The sequence below is a fragment of the Camelus ferus genome, chromosome 10 (assembly GCF_009834535.1).
Source record: "Camelus ferus isolate YT-003-E chromosome 10, BCGSAC_Cfer_1.0, whole genome shotgun sequence".
NCBI classification, from domain to species: domain Eukaryota; kingdom Metazoa; phylum Chordata; class Mammalia; order Artiodactyla; family Camelidae; genus Camelus; species Camelus ferus.
The window spans coordinates 70,513,365-70,533,123 of NC_045705.1; the positions used below are offsets into that span (position 1 = coordinate 70,513,365).

At 64.5% G+C, this 19,759-nt stretch overlaps 1 protein-coding gene across 5 annotated transcripts in view; it reads right to left on the reverse strand.

Annotated features, from left to right (window-relative positions):
• KCNQ1 (potassium voltage-gated channel subfamily Q member 1) overlaps positions 1-19,759 on the reverse strand; it is a 320,688-nt gene that overhangs the window by 257,411 nt on the left and 43,518 nt on the right. For all 5 annotated transcript variants that reach the window (XM_032490136.1, XM_032490139.1, XM_032490141.1 and 2 more), the window contains exon 2: positions 12,303-12,393. In XM_032490136.1, the coding sequence (XP_032346027.1) occupies positions 12,303-12,393 (91 nt within the window). The remainder of the gene's footprint in view (positions 1-12,302; positions 12,394-19,759) is intronic.

Genomic DNA, 19,759 nt, shown 5'->3' on the forward strand with positions numbered 1-19,759 from the left:
AGTACACCTCTGCTGTTCTGACACTGGCGGTGGTCCCCTGGTGTCTACACATGTCAAGATTGATCCAACTGAGTGTTTTAAACGTGGCGGTCTCCACGCATTGAACGTGCCCCAGTAAAGCTGGTTTTGGCTTAAGAGGGCAGACTGCATAGACTGGAGGCCACCGCATCGTTCTTGGTCCCGGTCCACATGCTGCCACGGCAAACTTGCGTCTGTCTGTCTGTCCTCCCCCTTGGATTTCAGGTACAAGAACACCCAGGCGCTGCAAACAAATCCTGTGCCCAGGCCGCCGGCTCCCAGCTACCGACAGCCCTCCCACTTACCTGCCCAGCAGCCCCGCCTCGACACTCACTTGACACCTACCAGGAGGAGGAGGCAGCGGCCCGCCACTGTCCCTTTGGCCCTCGAGGCTCTGGACGCCGTATGTGCCCCTCCCGCAGCCCCAGGCCCCGAGTCGCTGACCACACCAGTTTCACGCTGAGGTCCGGGGAGAGCGGTGCTGTGTGTGGGTCCGCCCGGCTGTCTTCGGGGTCTGGGCCACCACCACCACCACCTGGATTCTCTCTGGTGAGGCCGGAGAGTCTCCCTGTGCGCGCCCGGGCCCCACGGGCCTGGGAGGGCCACCGCCAAAGGCAGGCTTCCCGAAACCAGACGGGCGTGGAACCCTGGAGGCCCCAGGCTGGCTGCCCACTGCCGCCCTTTCTCAAGATGGGTTACAGAGGCTTCCAGAGGCTGCCAGCTGCCCCCGAGTACCCCCTCCTTCTGCCCATCTGCACGGGAACCAGGGATGGAACCTGAACACCAGGGAGGAGCCAGAAATCCTCACAAGCTCCCCAGGATGAAGGGGTGCTTCCCCAGGGTCCCAGGGCCACTAAGTGGTCAAACAGGTGTCCTCATTTAAAGCAAAACCACCTGCATCCGAGGTGAGGACGGAGCCCTTGAGTGCAAAGGGCGGTGTCTAGGGAAAATGAGGGGACCCTGACGGGGGCTGAGCCACGCTCACCAGCACCCTGAAAATGACATGGTCACTGGGGTTTGCGGTCAAGTTCAGGCGTTCGCAGCGATCGCCAGGTCCAGGGACCTCGCAGGTTCGGCCACGCTGAGAAGCGAATACACGCAGACCCCAGCCGGGTCCCCACCACCAAGGACGGTGGCACGGTCCCCGAGCCTCCCCGACTGACTCAGACAGCAGTCGGGGAGAAGAGACACAGGCCCGCTCAAGAAACTGAAAATGAAATAAAGACGCCGGCCCTCCCCCAGGTCTCCCCACCGAACCCTGCTCTGAATGCACAAATTATTCTCAGCTCATCGTGCTCGGAAGCTGACCAGATCATGGCCCGCCAGGCCTCTCAGCACACACTTGACATTTTGTTCCCGTCCAGGCTTCCCGTGCTGACACTTTCTGGATTAAGTGTGCAAATGGAACGCGGCGGCCCCGAGGGGGTCTCGCTCCCTGCCGGCCGAAGCTCGGGCCGAGCATGCTTGTGTGCACGTGTGCAGGCAGACGTGTGTGTGCCTGAGTATGCATGCCACGTGAGTGTGTCTATGTGTGCGCGCGCACCCCTGTGGGTCTGCGTGATCTCACGGACTGTGTCTGTGTCTGTGTGCGCCTGGGCACGCCTGCCCCTCAGCGAGGTGTCTGGCTGGACGGGGCATGAGCGGGAAGAGGCTCCTTCGTCCACCCTCAGCCTTGGCCAAGCTGGGAAAATGGCACCTCCGGCTCGAGGCCACCCTGGTGAGCATGTCGGCACACGGAGCTTTTCACAGCCCGGGGTGGCCGCCTCCGCCTGAAAATGCAAATATGACGCCCCTGCCTCAAGCTTTGGGCTGAGGGTCTGCTTCTCACAGCCACCAGCCAAGGGGAAGTGAAGCTGGGAAGGCCTGAGGCTGGGGCTCGCCTTCTGGGTGGCCAGAAGCCCGGCAGGGGGACCAGCGCTGGCAGGAGAGACCCCCGTTTGGAGAGGGACCATCGCCCCCGATTCCTGTGACCATGCAGATGGGCTCTGTGGGCCTCCTCTGCCCTCACAACTGCCATCAAGTCCACCCAGAGGCCCCGAAGGAGCTGACAGGCAGTGTGCGGGACACACAGGGCTGGCCCCGGTCAAGGGCATCTCTCGCCCAGGGTCCCGCACGGCGCCCCCTTCCACTCACCCCGCCAGGTGAGCCGGCCCATCACACTTGGGGAGACAGGAAATGCAGGAGGTCAGTTCAGTGAGGCAGGCAGGGGTCTGGGGGGCGCCTAGGTGCACCGACCCCGCAGGGCTGCACCAGCCCCGACCTTCGCCCGGGAAGGCGCACAATGACACACTTCAATGGGCGCACAGCCGGAGCCCCTGGTTTCCATTCTGCGTGACCCTGCGGGGGGGTGGGCAGGAGCACATTATAGCCCATCTGAATGCAGCGTCCTGGGGAGATTATTCTGGCACCTGCATAACCCCGGCCCCCGCCCGGCCCAGCGACTCCGCCAGCCCTCCCGTCCGGGGGCAGGAGGGGGGCGACAGCTGGCGGACCCCACCGCGCCACACCCCATGGCCACGAGGCCCCGCCGGGCTCATCCTATTATCCCTGACGCCTTCCCCAGGGCAGCCCCCCGGAGCCCCCACGTGGAGTGCCGGTGCCAGGCCCCCGCCCGCGCCCAGCGACACGGCTGCCTGTTCAGCACGATCCCCGTTATGTTATGTCAGCTGTTGCCCGGCGCTTAAAACAAGGCGCTCCAGCTGGCCAGGGTCAGATGTAAAAACAAGCGCTGACAAAACCCGCCCTCAGCCACCCCGAGCCGAGACCCCACTGAATGTGGCACTTAATGACAAGCTTCTTTCCAGCCCTCGGGCCGAGCATAAAGGAAACACCTGTCCCACGGACGGCACACTCTAATCCCCCAAGCCCCCAGTGGAGGGGCCGCGGGGCCGCAGCAGGCGCCCCCCCGCCCCGGAGCCTGACTTTTGTCCTGGGCCTCAGGGAGACGCTGACGAGAGCCCCCGCGCTGTGGAGGGTGAGCCGGGAGAGAAAGCACGGAGCGGCCCCCCCCAGCCAGACCCACAGCCACGGAGGGCAGAGGGCAGAGTGGGGGCCCTCCTTGGGGCCACTGATGGGCGGCCTGGGTGCAGGGCAGACCCCATTCTTGCATGGTCGATGCCTTCTGGAAGGACAGGAGGGGCGCGTGGCCTGAAAGGCCCTCCTGCTGACGAGGGAGGCTGGGCTGAGCTCCCTCCACCCCAAATCAGACAGGTGATGCCCCCTCATCCCCACCCACCTGCACCTGACTGGGGCAGGTCTCTCTCTGGTCGCCAACCTGGAGCTGAATCATCAGAATCTTTGAAAAGAGAGAAGAAGGGAGAAGGGAACCGTGGGCAGAGCTGGAGAACGAGACCACCCAGGCATCTGGCCGTGCTGGGGGCGAAGACCGGGAACCGACGCCCATGCGCGTGCACGTGTGCAGAGACACATGCACGCACACGCATCCCAGGTGCCAGGAGTGGCCGTGGGGTCTGCCCCAAGGGAGGTGAGGATGCCCCAGTGGTCCTGCTTCCTTGACCAGCAGGACGGTCATTGCCACCCATCTCCCTCCAGGGGTCCACGGACCCGGGGGATGGGCTTCCGGGGGGAGGGTCTAGGAGACGCTCAAAGAGCCCAGGGCACAGAGGGTGCTGGCCAGGGGGTCTCCCCAGGCTCCCAGGCCAAGATGCCAGCACCCACCTGGCATCACAGAGCTTTACAGCCTGAAATCAGACAGGAAACACTATGGAAACAGGCCCCGACCCGGTGGTTCTCAGAGCTGTGGGAGCCCTGCGGGCTGGGCCCTGGCTGCTCTCGGACCCCAGACCCTGGATCCCGGGGCCTCCACTTGGCGGGTGCAGAGTCTCCCCGGGGCCCAAGAGGACCCACGGCCAGGCAGGAGCCAAGGGCCACCTCCACTCTCCTTCAGGGGGAAGTTGGGACCCAGGCGGCCCACGTGGGGTTTTGGGAGAGGGGTTCTGGTGGAGGAGCGACAGGGAGAAGGCACCCTGCTTCCCGGGTGACCGGGGGCTGCAGGTGGATGTCCCCCTGCCCACCCCCAGGGCCCTTAATCCCAGGTGCCCCCCCCCCACCGCACACGCTCCAGAGCATAGAACCGCCCGGCCAGCATGGCCCCAGGGCGCTGGCCTGACTCTCAGATCACTTGTAGGGGATCGGGTTACATGTTTTTCGGGAAAGTTTCAAACATTTTGCAGTTTCCTCTAGGTCCTGCCCAGGCCACCCCCGACCCCGCCCTTCCCTGTTCTGAACCAGCTTGACATGACAATCCCGGCCCTCGACAGAGTGTGGGCCTCACAGAGGGCGCCTTTGTTCCAGAGGACGAGTCGCCGTCAGACCCCCTCCACCCACAGGGCCCGCGCACCCGCGGAAGGTTCCGGTTACAGCTGAGGATTCCCGTTTTCACGGCTCTCGGCTGAGGGCAGCCCCGTGTGAAGGAGCGTCAGCTGTCCCCTCAGAAGCAGCTGCCTCCAGGCCAGGAACGCGGCCAGCCCGACCCCTGTCACCCCAACCAGGGACAGGGACCCTGGTGTACATTATGTCCCTGGTGGTGGGGACAGCCCAGCCACTGCCCTGGGCCCCACAGAGGGCCCTGCAGCCTCACCCCTACTCATGCTTGGATGTCCTTAGGGGCCAGGGGACTGCCCCTTTTATAAAGTGGGGACAGCAGCAGTTGCGCCTTTGAAACCCAGGAGACCCCGCAGGGAGGCCTAGTCCACTCCAGGTCACTCCCACGACAACCACACTCCGTGGGAAAAACACGCCACAGACACCTGGAGAAGGGGTGACACTCGAATGTAGCCCGTGGGTAGGACAGAAAGGCCCAGTAGGTGTCAGGGAACTCGAGGGGCTGAGCACAGTGAGGGCAGGGCAGGGCCTGGGCCCCTGGCTTGGGGGCTCAGAGGTGGCTCGGGTCAATGCCCACAGAATCACTGCGGTGGGGGTCTCATTCTCAGGGTCCCCAGCCAGCTGGCAAGGGGGCTCTGGAGAATTAGCCAAGACCCCTTGAGGGCAGCAGCTTCAAATTCTGCTTGGTGGCCCTTAAACCTCTGCCCACAGACTCGTGTGGAGACATCAGGGGCGACCCAGACCTGGGGGAGCCGCACGGCCTGCCCGGGTCTCACCCGCCCACCTGCGTGGAGTGTGTGAGCGCACTGGGCCGTGCCCACCAGAAGTGCACTGTCCAGGCGGGCCCCGTCCTCTCCTGCCCGAGGACAGCGCAGACCCCACGTCCACCTTCACCCCCTCCCTCGCCCTGGGGGCCAGCAGCCCCCTCTCCTGTCCCCCCGGGGTTGGCACCGAGTGGGGCCTCAGGGCGGGTGAGCAAGAAGGCCCCCCGCAGCCTGGAGGCACGGGCCGCTCCGCACCCCCGGGTGCGCGCTCAGAACCCAGGCCGCGGCTTCAAACGGCACCGTGGTCCCTCTCCCTGCCTGAACCGGGAGCCGCACAGAAACGTCCGGAATGTGGACTGAGGCTGTGCGGGGCCGGGGGTGGGGCGGCTGAGAGCCCCTGCCCTGCAGAGGGACAAGCAACAGCCCGACAGTGGCCTGGGGCACACACACGGGCACACGTGCGCACATACGTGTGCTCGCAGGAGGGCGGCGCAGCCACTGCCCTCTGGCTCCTGGTGGGGGGTTGGTCCCTCCCCCATGCTTCAGCGCCCGGTCCTCTCTTATGCGGGGCCCTGCGGTGAGGGTCCTGGGGCTGCAGACACGAAGCCCATGTCCTGTTGGCACACAGACCCTGGCACGCAGAAGGTGCGTAATAAGCACAGGTAAACATTTGCTGGCTGAACAAAGGTAGGCGAGGACACCCCGCCAGGGTGGAAGAAGCAGGTGGACTACACTCTGAGGCAGGACGCCAGAGAAGGCCCAGGCAAAGGGAGCCCGTGCTCGCAACGCAGCTCCCGGGTACCAGGGACCGAGACCAAGGAGCTCGAGGGCCCACGGCAGGGCGGGAGAGACAAGGTCTCCCCAGAGTAGCTTGAGGTCCAGAGGACAAAGCAGATATGTCACTGGCTGAGCAGGAAGATGTCTCAGAAGCAAATGTGCACGGGTGGGGCTTTGTCAGATGGGTAGGAGTTCACCAAGCAGCGTGGTGAAGGCTAAGAGAGCAGCACCCCAAGTGGGAGGCAGCTGCAGAGAAAACAAGACCTTGGGGTTTGTTAATGGAAAACCTGGGGCACCCGCCGGTGCCCTGACCTTGGGCGGGAGTGACTCTGCGAATCTCATCCCCTCCATGCGAGTGAAGGACGCGCAGAGGACGTGCACCCAGCAGGCTCTCCGTGTCCTGGCCCTGACTTAGCACTGCTGCCGGCACTGGCACTCAAAGGGTGTAGAGAGCAGGGGCTGGAAACACAGGGGTCTGCAGGGGCCTGGGCTGAGTGAGCTGGGCCGGGGGCCTGAGGACAGAGCCTGGACCTCACTCAAGGGAAACGTGGGACCCACACGGGGGGCCGCCAAGAGGGCCCAGAGAGTCTCCGTGGGGCCTCGTCTTGCACCTGGGAAACAGGCCCAGAGATCCAGAGTCCTGCTCTGGGCTGGGGGAGCGGGAGCCCCAGGCTGGGTGATCCAGCGGCCGGGAGGGCAGTCACGGTGGCGGGCTCGGGGAGGAAACCGCAGCGATGACCTCACCCCCTAGGCCTCCGGGCCGCTGGGCTCGCGGGGCTGCGAACCGCAGGCTTCGCAGGACAGCCCCTGGTATGCTCCTCACCCGCAGGCACGGAACCCGCGGTGTTTGTGTCGTGCTTTTGAGCGCCTCGCTCTTTGTGTGGGATTTGAAAAAGAAAAAGAAAAACAGCCCTGTGACTTCAGAGACAAAAACCAGCCCCTCACCTGGGCCAAGCCAGGGTCTCCTGTTCCAGAGGGCCGTGGGGAGATGGGGTTCGGCCACAGCAGCAAAAGGCACGGAGAGAGCAGAGGAGCCACCAGCCCCGGAACTCGTCCAAGGCGCATGTGCACACAGAACGCGGGCACGGAGCACACACACGGACACGCACACGCGTGCACACGGCGACGTGCACGAGCGGACACACAAGCACACTGCACGCTCACAGGCACGCGGACACACACAAACGCAGGCTTCCTCTGAATCCAGGCACCGGGCCCGGCGGGGGCATCCCTGCAGCCCCGGGAACGGCCCTTCCCCGGGAGACCACAAACAAGGCTCAGCTCCCCCGCGGGCACGTTAACAGCCCCGGGACAGACCCCGCGGCAGACATGGATTCCTCCCCAAACGGCTTCTTCAGGCCCCCCAAATATCCCTGGTTCAGCAGAACGCTTAATCCCTCGGAGGCCGCCCTGGGGCTCCCTCACACGGAGCCGAGATAACAGGTTTCTGGCACATGAAAAGAAGGGAAGAAATATGGGCTCTCTGGGAAAACACAGCTCCGAATGGCTTTTTTCCACCATTTAAATCTCGTGCTGCTCTCGGAACCCGTGCGAGCCCGCGCTCGGCCCCTCCTGGGCTCCCGGCTGCGGTCTGGCTCCGGGCTCCGCGCCCTGGGCCCCGGCCAGCGGCGCCGCGATTACGCTAACAACAGCGCCACCTGGTGTCCCCTGGCCCCGCCCTGCGTCGCCCACCCCAGGCAGGGGCGGCCGACGTCTGGGCTTCTTCAGCCCACTGCCCGCACCTGCACATGCACCACGCCTCCCTCTGCCTGGGGTCGACACCCACCCCCACCCTGCAGCCTCCCCAGAAAGCCCCCACCCGGCTTCCACCCGCACCCAGAGCCCCAGGGCCTGCACTTGCCCTGCCCACCTGGAGCTGCAGGAGGGGCCCCTGCCTGTCCCAGCCACCACCGCCCCCACCCCCGCACCCGCTTACCTCCTCCTTCCCCTCTCAGGGCGTTCCCTCCTCCAGGAAGCCCTCAGCATCCCTGCAGACACATCCCCCAGTCCCCCCTCACCTCTTACCTCCTTCCCTTCCCCACCCCTGACATAACTCTGCCCCTGGAGGCCGTGCCTGAGGCTGCCTCATTCCTCCTTGGATCCCCAGCGCCCCTCACTCCCCATGGCCATGACTCCAGAGGCAGCTGGACACAGCCAGCTCAAACCCACCTCAAAGGATCCGGCCCCACAGGCTGGTGAGTTAGGAAATCCTTGGAACCCTGGCAAGGCCCTCAAAAGGATAAGTCTGAGGCCGTCATGCCCACCCCCTCCATTTTTGCAGATGGGGAAGCTGAGGCCCAGGACCACACAGCAACTTGGGGTGCTCCATGGGGGCAGCTCTGGGCATACAGGCTCCAAGGAGAGGTGCCCAAAGCCCAGAAGCACCATTCTGGGGTTGGCCTATGAGGTGGGCACAGCCACTGGGTCCCCGCCCCCAGGAGTGTGGAATGAAGCAAAAAGAAGGGCGCTGGGAACTGCCCCCGCCACGGAGCCCCGGTCACCCAGACCACTGGGGAAAGAGCAGGGTGCCCCGGAGGGACGGAGACCCCGTGGACAGCGGTCAGGAAGGGAGCATTCAGGCAGTGACGCACAGTCGAGGGTGGACCGGTTGAGAAGCCGGTCCTGTGACATGCCAGAGCAGCCACCAGGCCGGGGCAGAGCACGTGCAAGACCTCGGGGCAGCTAGGAGTGTCCAAGGGTCAGCACACAGTATGCTGGAGCGGAGGACGTGAGCGGGGTCGGGGACAGCAGTGCGGGGCCGGTGCCTGAGTGGGCAGCAGTTTGGGGGCCCGAGAGAGGCCTCTAAATAAATGCCACAGGGAGCTTCCAGGATGACCAGATGTAGGTTTTAGAAAGCCCCCCAACCTCTGCTGTGGAGAGGGCTCCTGGGGGGATGTGAGGGTGACAGCGAGGTACTGGTGTGAGAAAACGGGGGACACGGGAGGTGGCATAAGGCCTCTCCCCTCAAAGGGGTGGAAAGGCAGGAGTGGGGTCTCTGCGTGGAGCAGTGGAGCTGTTCACTGGTACAGCCATCCTGGCCCTGCCCCCTCTCCCCTCCCCAAATCACGCTGAGCCCCCAACCTCAGCAGGGGGAACTGTGCCCGCAGTTCAGAAAATGGCCACCAGGTGGCGCGCGGGCCTCAGAGATGCCAGGACTGTGGCTGGGGGCTGTGCCAAGGAGGGAGAGCTGCGGGCGGTGGGGGGGGGGGGGCAGGAGGCTGCCGGGAAGGGGGCTTCGGGGTGTGACGGGGCCCTCAGCCACCTCCCCCAGCTCTGGGCCACACCACACCGCGACTTCTGCCACCAGGAGCCCTGTCTGAACGTGAGAAGTGCCGTCTGGGGAGGGAAGTGCTCCTGGCCAGTCCAAGGGGAGAGTGGAGGCCAGACCAGAGGAGGCCCGAGGCCGCCAGGGTCTGCCCCCCACCCCGGGGCTGTGCTGGGGTCCCCACCTTCAGCACAGGCCTGGGATCCACGGACACATCAGTGGTGATTCCCAGTCTCCCAGCCGCACCCAGAGGCCCTGCCTGAGCTGCCACCTGGCTCAGCGCCCTCAAGGCGGACAGACTGGGATGCAGGGCCCGGGGGCGGAGGGTGGTCCCTCCGTGCCTTACGTCAACCCTGAGCTGAGTGTGGTTGAAGCCACTTGGAACCCAGAGTGAACCTCCCAGCAGAGGAGGAACCGACCCAAGTCACTCAGGGGGGCCTTACGGCTGAACTGTGTCCCCCAAAGTCATGTGTTGGGGTCCTAACCCCAACACCCCAGAGTGTGACTGCATTGGGAGACAAGGCCTTTAAAGGGGTGATTAGGTAAAATGAGGTCACTAGCGTGGGTCCTAATCCCATAGGCCTGGCGTCCTTACAAGAAGACATCGGGACACAGACATACACACAGAGCGACGACCACGCGAGGACATGGGGAGCAGACGGCCGTCTCCACGCTGAGGGGAGAGGCCCCGGGAGGAGCCGGCCCTGCCCACGCCTGGGCCTCGGATTTCGGCCTCCAGGACGGGGGACAGTGACTGCCTGTTGTTTGAGCCGCTGTCTGTGGACTTTGTTACGGCCCGAGGAGACTCACATTGCGGGGAGAGGCCGACCAGTTCCCTGGGCCCAGCACCACTGACACATCTGGTCAAAGGGTAGCCTTGGAGTCGGGCCCAGCCTGCCAGCGTCTTCCCGGCCCCTCCCAGCTGCTGCCTCCCGAAGACTGTTTTCAGCCGGATGAGGAGCTTGGGCCCGGGGCCACAAGGAGAGGACCCCAGGAGCAACTCACAGAGTGCATGTGCTTCCTGGGGTCCGGGCAGGGGCTCCGATGGCCGTATGACAACCCAGAGCGCCAGACACCCCCCAACTTTCTCCACTCCCCAGCCCTGTGGTCTGGCAGGGGGGAAGGAAGGCTGGCCAGAAGGAGGGACAGTCCCCACCTTGGAAGCAGACACAAGGTGGGCGAGGGCACCTGGGACGCCCATGGCAGACAAAGCAGCTCACCTGTAGGGGGATGGACCGAGCCGCCCCAGGGCCTGCCCAGAACAGAGGTTTGGGGACATTCCTCTCCAGGCCAGTAGTGGCCACCACACCATCTGAGTGCATTCCTCTGGGGAGCTGCAGCCCCGGGGCCTTGGCACGGACCTGGCTGGCACCCGGACTACTTCCACGGGTCCCCAGGGCCAGGGGATGGGGCGGAGGCAGGAGTCCTCCATGACCCTAAAAGCCCATCCCTCTCGCTGGGACGGCAGCCACCCTGCTTTTTGCCATTAAGCATGTCCCCACTTTTACATGAGAAAGCAGAGCCTAATAATAAACAAAATGCTGGGACCCAGGACAGCTATCCCAGGAAACCGAGGCCATCAACCCCCTCCACGGGTGCAGGAAAGACACCCGACAAAAGTCAGCATCGTCACGCTGGACTCACACCCTCGTGAGGCACTCCCGCCCCGAGGACGTACACACCCCTCGGGCCCGAGGCCGCCACGCTCCTCCAGGAGGGGCCGGGCGAGCCCCCGCCGCCCCGCGCCCGGCCGCTACAGCCGGAGGGAGCCTCAGAGCCAGGCTCCCCGCCCGGCCAGCACGCCAGGCCGCGCCAAGCCGCGGTGATTCCACGTCCGGAAAACTCTGAAGGGCCAGGGGGACAACAACCGCAAACAGTGACAAAACGGACGGAGTCACGGCCGCGTGCGCCCGCGGTGCTCGGCTTTCCTACACACCGAAGGAAACCTCCAGAAACCATAACGGAAGGGAAGACCCCATCTGTATCACTACTGTTACGTTAGTAACCGCAACTGTCTAAGGCCTGCATTACGGAAACATAAGGCTCCCGACAGACACACCGTGACCGTGGACAGGAGGCCCCCACAGCAGGGAGAGGTCGGTCTCCCAGGTTCATGCATCAAATACCATGAGGTTTTTTTCTGGGAGGCGGACAAGCTGGTTGCAGAGGTCTCTGGAGAAAACCAACAAGCAAGAACAGACCCCCAGAGACAGAAGAGCTGGTGTGACACAGGTCTCAGTGCGGATGTCCTCCAAGCAGCGAGGGCCCGGAGCGGTGGGCGGAAAAGGAGGACCCCAGGGCGGAGGCGGGGCATCGGGACGGCTGCTTTACAGTACAAACGGCTCCTCCTCGGATCCGGGAGGAAAGACAGGCTTTGCAGTAGGTGCGGCTCACGTAGCTGGCAGAGCAGAAGGCTGGAGGAAGCGTGGCTCTGAGCCGCACGCGGGGACACTCCTAACTGCCAGCAACACTTCAGAACGCACAGTGAACCCAGGCACGTGCTAAGAGATCGTGAGTGGACTTCCCTGCACCCCGAGGCAGGGGAGCTCCTGTGGACCAAAACCCAGAAGCATGAAGGAAAGGTACAGCCGCCTGCATGTGAATAAAATGGGCACGGCCGCCGCGGGGCCCTGCCACGAGGACTCGGGCCCAGGCTCGCAAGCATCAGGAGGCTGGGGCGGGGCACTCAGGGCAGAGGTGGGGGGCAGTGACTGCGACACCTGAGGGACCCACGTACCGGCCGTAACCCAGGGCAGGAGCCACTCAGAACCAGGGTCACAGCACAGGCCACTGGAGACCACATCCCCAGCTCCTCGGGCCCACTTCCTCCTATCCATCCTTCCCCACCCTGCTCAGAAGCTCCCTCCTCCAGGAAGCCCTCTCAGACCGCCAACCCCAGGATCCCCTCTTTCTCTGGCCCTCCCAGCCTGACAGTCACGTCTTAGCCAGTGAAGAAGCCAGGGTACGGGGCCCCCACACTCCTGGTTCCCATATTAGGGTGAGCCCGCAGCGGCCAGCCAGCAGGGGGCTCCAGCACAGGGTCACCGTGGGTGGGGGTGCCAGGAGCAGCTCACGTCACCCCACGGCCCACACGCCTGGGAGACAGCTGCCCGGCCCCTCACGCTGCTACGTACCATCCAGAAGAGGGTCCCCGTGGCCAGGGCGGCGTACTGCTCGATGGTGGACAGCACGCTGAAGATGAGGCAGACCAGGACGATGAGGAAACTGCGGGACAGGAGGACAAGGCGGTGAGCACCCGCGGGCGGCCGCCCCGTCCTCCCCGCTGCAGACACAGCCCAGGCCCACGGAGTCTGCAGGGCCAGGCCCTGCCCTCCCCGGCTCTGAGGGCTCAAAGCGCCCCAACCTGACCACCAGCCGTGAACAGTGCACAGAGTGGCAGGGGGGCGGCAGGTGGTGGGCATCACCCGGCCACGGAGGGGTGAGTTCTGACCCAGCAGGACGGGCCTTAGAACACCGTGCTGAGAAGCCAGACCCTGGAGACCACTTTTCTATAAAATGTCCACATCGGAAACCCACAGGGCGGGAAGCAGCCTGGTGCCCCCCGGGGGTTGGAGGGGTCTCGTTTGGGAGACAGAAAGGTCCTAGATGTAGTGGTGATGCTCCCCCGGCGCAGCAGGCATCCTGACAGCCACTGGCACGTCCACTGCACACAGGGGCTCAGAGCTCGCGGCCCTGAGCAGGGTGCCTGGGGCTTGAAGCACAGTTGCCAGCCAGCCAAGGAGGGGTGCCGACTCCTGCGCCCCTTAATAGGGGGGGTCACCAGAGCACGGGGCCCCAGGGCTGGAGTCTGCATGGACTGCCCTGCCTCTGTTTCCGCTCCCATTCAAGGGGGGCCGGAGGTGGAGCCCACCCTGGGGCCGACTCCCAGGCACGGCCCCGGGCCCCATCCCCGCACACAGACGAGGGTAAACCACGGAGACGGGGCCAGGCCCCGGGGAGGAGCAGAGCGCATCTCTCTGGCCCGGCAGTCATGTCTCCTCAACCTCTGCCCCTGCCCCTCCCTCTGAAGGTCATTTGGACCCAGTGGGTCACCCAGGATAACCCCCAACACTGAGACCCTTCACTTAGCCACACCTGCAAAGCCCCCTTCGCCACATAAGAGCCCACATTCACAGGTCAGGACGCAGACGTCTCAGGGAACCACCACGCAGCTGACCAACCAGTCCCCGCTTTAATAAAACCAGCCGCACCTCTGAGTCGAGTGCCCCATGCCCTGGTCCCCAAGCCTACAAGTGACCTGCGTGCGAGGAAAATGAGGCCCAGGAGGGGAGAGGGCAGGCTCAGGACCCCGCGCCAGCGCCTGCACGCGGAGTCTGAAGCTCTCCGCCCTCCCCGGCCCCTGACTAGAGGAGGTGACGAGAATGCTCCGCGGGGCCCCCTGCCCCCCGGGCACCATGGCGGGTGCTGCGCCGCTCCTGACGCAGTTCAGCTGTGCCCTGGGGCCCTGGAGCCGGCCATCTCTCCTCCACGAGGCCTAGCCCTGGATGACTCTGCTGCCAGGGTGGCACTTGACCACAGAACATGGCTGTTAGCAAGACTTCAGCTGCAGGACAGAGAGCGGACTGGGAGCTTGTTAGAACCTAGCGTCGGGCTGGAGCCCGGGGGCCCCGGGGAGGCCTTGGGAGCGTCCCAGCCCGGCTGCACCCACTGCCGCTGCCCGAGGCCTCTCCCCCACGTTGTCCTGGGTCTGCTGTGCTCGGGGGAGCATGATGAACTCGGGGAGCGGGGAGCAGCTGGAAGACTCTTGACCGAGCCTCGCCAAGGAGGAAGGGTCTGTCTGGCCAGAGAGGCCCTGCCGTGGACAGGCCGGCGTGGAGGGCCCATCAGAGTGGGTGTCCTCACCCCACGCTCCCACTCAGAGGTGCAGGGAGACCCCCCCTGCCCCGTGCACACAGAAGCCCGGCTGACTCTGGGCCAGAGCGGGGGCCCCGCTCCAGCAGCCCCTCCCGGGGGCCGGCTGAGGACTAGCCCCGCTGCAGCTCGGGGGGACAGTGTTCCTTTCTGCTCGCTCCCGCCTTGCCAGGTGCCAAAGCGCCACAGTTCTTGAAATATTTGAATGTGCTGTGCCAGTTTCAGAGTCACTCAGTGACGTGAGCTTTCGTGCCCCCCGACTGTCCCGGGTGGGCCCAGGAGCCCAGAAGGTGCTGCGAGCGGGTCCCTGCTCCCGGTGGGGCTCTCAGCCTGGGGTGCCTGGGGCTCCCGCCTCTCCTGCCGCCACAGGGCTGGCCACAATCCCCTCGTCCCAGCTCGCGTCCTAGGCCTCCAACCAGGCAGCCACAGACCCCCGGCAGCGGGAGACTGAGGCCCAGGGGAAGAAGGCGTCTGACCTGCTCTCTGGACAGGGCGTGGGGACCAGGGTGGGGGACCCGAGTTTGGGGAGCAGAGGCTGCCTCGGCCCCGGTGCTGCCCCACCCGACTTCTCAGGAGGCCGCCTGCCTGCCTGTGGGAGGCGGTGCTGCGGGGGCGAGCCAGTGCCTGCCCCGAGGACAATGGCCTGCTTGTGCCCTGGCAGCGGGCCCACCCTCAGGAGCTGCGGCCACGAGGGAGGTCCGGAATGTTATCGGCCATCATCTCAGTATGTGCGGCTGCAGGTGCCCCGGGAACACAGAGGAATGCAGGCGCCGGGCCGGGGCTGCGGTCTGAGGCCTCGGCAGGAGGGCGCTCGGGTGCAGGACCCTCCCTCCCTCCCACACGCCGGCCCCCACGGCCCCTGCGGCTCAGCCCAGGCCGGTGCCCCGGTGAGGCAGGGGACGGGCCGGACCCTCGGGAAGCACCGTGCATCCATGGTGACAGTTTCTCCAGCCCACAGGGAGGCATCTTTCAACCCTGGGATGTTTCCCAACATAGATCCAAAAATTAACGAGATCCACACACTCTACGTGCAAAGGAAACATGGCCTGTTCAAGGTGCCCTCGGAACCTGATGTGAAAAGACTCAGCCTTCAGGCCACCGGGGCTCTAAGCTGAGATTCCAAGGCACTGAAACAGCGCTCTGACGCCCAAGAGCACGCGCGGTGTGCTGCAGCTGCACATGCAATTTCTAGAATGTATAAACATTACACGAGTGCTTTGCAAAGTTTTGCTGGTCCTGGAAAAATGTTGTGTGTGAAAGGATGAAGCTTGCGGACGTGCTGCTCAGTGAAAGAAACCTGTCACCAAAGGACAGACCCTGCGCGATGCCACTCACGGGGGTCCCCAGAGTCATCAGATTCACAGAGACAGACAGCAGGCGGCGCGGCAGGGGCTGGGGGAGGGGGCGGGGGGGGGGCGCGCGCTGAGTGGGGCAGTTTCCATTTGGGAAGATGAAGACGGCCCGGGGTGGATGGTGTGATGGTCGCACAGCCGTGGGGGTGTGCTGAGCGCCCCTGAGCGGGGCACTTAGGAATGGTTAAGGTGGAAAATGTTATGTTATATGTATTTTATCACAGTTTGTTTTGAATTTAAAAGAAAAGGTAGGGGGGACGAAGTAAATGACATTCACACACAAGCCCTGGAGGACTGCCCGTGCTTGACTAAGGCTGCAAACGGGGCGGAGGGAGGTTCAAAGGCCCGCCCACCCGGCCAGGAACTTCAGGGCGATAACACAGAAACGGGCTTGTCCAGCGGCTTCAAGCTCAAGGCCGCCCGCGTGGAACGTGCGATTTAGTAGATTAGGTGCCGGCGTTCCAACCCCAGCCGAGGGCGGGGGGTGGGTGGCTCCTGTTTGTACAAAAGTCACCCTGGAAGATTCCAGTGCCCCTGAGCACACAGAGGACAGGTGCCCAGGCTGCTAAGCTCGGCTCCCCGGATGTGGTCCCCCACGTGATGCTGGACTCCCAGAGGGACTGGCTTCAGCTCCCGCCAGGCCTGTCCCCAGGGCTGGGGGCAACAGTGCCCCACAGGACGCCAAGACCCCCGCCTGCTGGCCGGTCCCGGGCCCAGCACTGCTCTGGGTGCAGCCGGGCTGGGCGTGCTGCAGCTCCCACTCAGGCCCAGGTGCTGGGCACCGAGCACAGGCCGTGCCCCCGAGCCCCACATGGGAGGTGTAACCTCAACCCCACAAGGAGCTAGAGCCCTGGGTGAGGCACAGCGGGTCCTGGGTCCCACCCTGCCCAGCCCTGGGAAGGCCCTGGACTGACCGCTGATGGGGACACCAAGGCTCTGGGACAGCAGCCCAGGGCCACAGGGACACAGAGCCCAGGCAGGCCAACCCTGGGGCCCCCGCCCAGGCCCAGCTTCAAGGCAGACAGAGCCGCCCCCTTGGGCACAGGACCCGTTGCCAAGGGCCAGGCCCAGTGCTTAGTGTCACGGTCCCCCAAATGCTGCAAGGTTGTGGGGGCCTGTCCTGGGCAGGCCGGGAGGGGTGAGGGTGACGGGATGGGGCCCCTTCCAGCTTCTGGGGTCCTCGGTGTACCTGGGCTGTGGCTGCCTCCTCCTGTGTCTTTCTTCTGTGTGTCTCTTATGAGGACGCTTGTCACTGGATTTGGCGCCACCTGGTATCCAGGGTCAGCTCCTCGCTTAAGAACCTTAACTCATTACGCCTGCCAAGATGCTTTTTCTAGGGAAGGTCACGTTCACACGTTCCCAGAGGTACCTGAACTCCCTGGGAGCCACTGTGCAGCCTCTGATAACACACGACAGGTTTCAATAAGCTGGTAAGTTACTCGCGGGATGACAATTAACAGCGACTCTTTAGCGAATTTCCAAAAGTCAGCATCTGGCATCTGGTCAAAATACACATTAGTGTCACAGCTTTTAAAACACCATCCAAGATGTGCTCAGAGTTCCCCCTCAACTTCTCAACACCTAGCTCTGTCTTCCCAGATAAGGTCACGGGTTCCAGGGTTAGGACGTGCAGACTCCCAGGTCACCATGGGGCCCTGCACCATCCAAACCACAACGATCAGGGAGAGACAGGAGCCCGGAGTGACAGATGGCCCGGCCTCCCAGGGCCCCCACCTCTCACCCAGGACCACAGCAGCTCCCGTCCGTCTCCCCAGTGACCCTCTGGCCACGACACCCCAACATCCGTCACCACCACGTGCCCAGCAGGGTCCAGGCCTGATCCACAGACCCAGGCCAGGGCTCCCAGGACCAGGGCTCCCATGATCCACCCTCAGCCCGGCCCCTACCCGCCCCCCGCCCCCCTGAGCCTTCTCATTTCTTTAAAAGGTTCACGTGGGCTGGGCGGGGTGGGGTGATCCAGCCCCAAGGGCCACACGAAAGGCAGCTGGGTGCCCGGGAGGCTCTGTTCCTGCAGCCATTGTCTTCCAGGGGCCTCGCATGTGTGGAATCCTGTTAAACAGACTCCAAGGTGCCCCGTGAGGAGCTGTTGGGAGACTAAAACTCTCGTCCTGCTGCTGGACGGAGGCTGTCCTCAGCCTCACAGGGTTTCAGCTGACACTTTTTCAGAAAGTGGTCTGGGCTAGGGACCCCGGAGACGCAGGACCAAGCTCTGGCTGGGCCCTCACGGCATGCCTGCGCACACAGCACCTTCCCAAAGGCCAGGCCCCTCTACTGCCTAGGGTCACCACCACCAGGGGGCCTCCAGGACTGCACTGGAATCTGCAGCCCACACCCCAGTGGTCTCCGTGCCCCAGTCTTTCAGTGTCCACTGGGCAGCCGGGTGATCTCAGGGAAACGCAAACCACACCAGGCCCCCCGCCCCAAGCCAGGCTCTCCAAAGGAAGTCTGAAGTCCACGCCTGCCTTCCCAGGCACCCCACTGCCCCGCAGCCCTAGGCTTCCCTGGGGAAGGGCTTCTGATGTGACAACTGGCCCTGTGGCCTGTATTCTGCTCTCTTGGACCCCTGATCACCTGTTGCCCAATTGCTGCCCCCAAGCAAAGCGAGGGCTCCCCAGGCAGAGGCCCATCTGTCAATGTCCCCTCTGAAGGCCCCACAGGAGGCCTGGTACATAAGTGTTTCTTGAATTGCAACGACTGAATGAATGCTTTTGGTTGAAATCAGGAACTCAGTGAACAAAATTCTCAGTGCCACCTCCTCCATGTAGGCCTCCAGGATGCATCAGGAAGTGAGATCCTTTTGCTCCATTCTTTCCCTCATTGTCCTGCCCTGCCCCACCCTCACAGGCTCAGCCAGGGCCCTACAGGGCCTTCCAGGGGGCCAGGACACGGCACCGAGGCAGCTCGCCACCACCCCCAGCCCCCGGACTGCAGGCCAGGCAGAAAGGCACTTCCTGGGTGGAGGGAGCATGGACGTGAGCTGGGGGCCGGCACGGCCGCCCCAGCTGCCAGGAGCACACCAGGCCAGCAGCAGCGTAGGCAGGAAGCACTGGGCGAGAGCTCTGAGGGCTGTGGTTGACCCCAGAGGCAGCAGGGAGGGGGCTACCCCCAGCAGAAGACCAACTCCAGGGCAGGTGGCGGGAGGCTGTGGGGGACACTGAGCCCAGCCTGGTTGCCCGGCCACCAGCCCCTCCACCTGACGAGGCTTTGCTCCATGTCCACGCTGCCAGCATCTGCGCAGGGAGTCCAGGACTCACCCCACACCCTCTTCTCGGGGCCTCTCCCCAAAACACAGGGAGGGCACAGCTTGGTCACAGGGACAACGTCCGCGACCCTGGGGAGGCCCGTGATGGCTCGGCCAACAGCAAAACGCCACAAAGACAGAGGGTCCACCACCATCGCCAACACAGGACAAGGAAGGTCCCTCAGCCCGATGGCCACCTTCAGGGACTCTGACCACTCCACGCAGAAACACGGTTCCCTCCCGGAGGTCCCAGGGCCTGGGGAGCTCCCCAGCTGCAGGCACCTCAGGCCTATCTTGGCTAGTCCCCGAACGCCCCAGTGCACCCCTGCCACGAGGTGACAAGGACAGGGGACAGTGGCACCCTTGGCGCTGACCGTGCATTTCCCTTTCAACAGCCCCGCAGGGTTCTGCGGGGCACGGGTGTCATGTGGGCCGTCGGCCTGGCCCCGTCGGAGGACGCGAGTGGACGGTCATGCTCACGTCTCACCCCGACGCCCAGGGTCCTCTCACCTTCCACGCCCACCTCAGCACAGGGCCCTTGGGTGTGCAGGGTGGGGGCATCCCTCTCTGCTGAGAGCCCTGCCCCCTGGAGGCAGCTGCGGGGCAGGCGAGGACAGGCCTTGGCTGAGGGCTTAACCACGTTATCCCAAGCGGTCACTTCAAAGCCCTCCAGGACATGAGAGGGGTGGCGGTGGGGGTCTTGGGGACGGGGTGCAGCTGCGTGCGCACGTGCACAGGTCCATGGGGGTCTGCTTACACAATCAGGAACACGACAGCCATGTCCAGCACGGCTGCGGTGGCTGGACCTGGGACGTCCAGCCCCACCCACGGGCCAGCCCCCAGGTGCCTGCTCAGCGTCCACCCACAGCAGCAGGGACCCCCATCCTCCTTCCCGGCAGGCCCCATGCAGCCCCCTGGGAGCCCCAGCGCCCGGAGGGTGGGCCCGTGTAAAAGCCCCCCCTCCCCCGTCCGCTCCAGTCTTCACGGGAAGCCTCAGAAACGGGTGAATGAAGCCATGTGACTGCCCAGAGTCACCCAGCCCCGAACAGCGAGCAGAGAACCGGCTCCAGGCCTGCCCGACTCCAGCGCCTCCTCCCACCGGCTG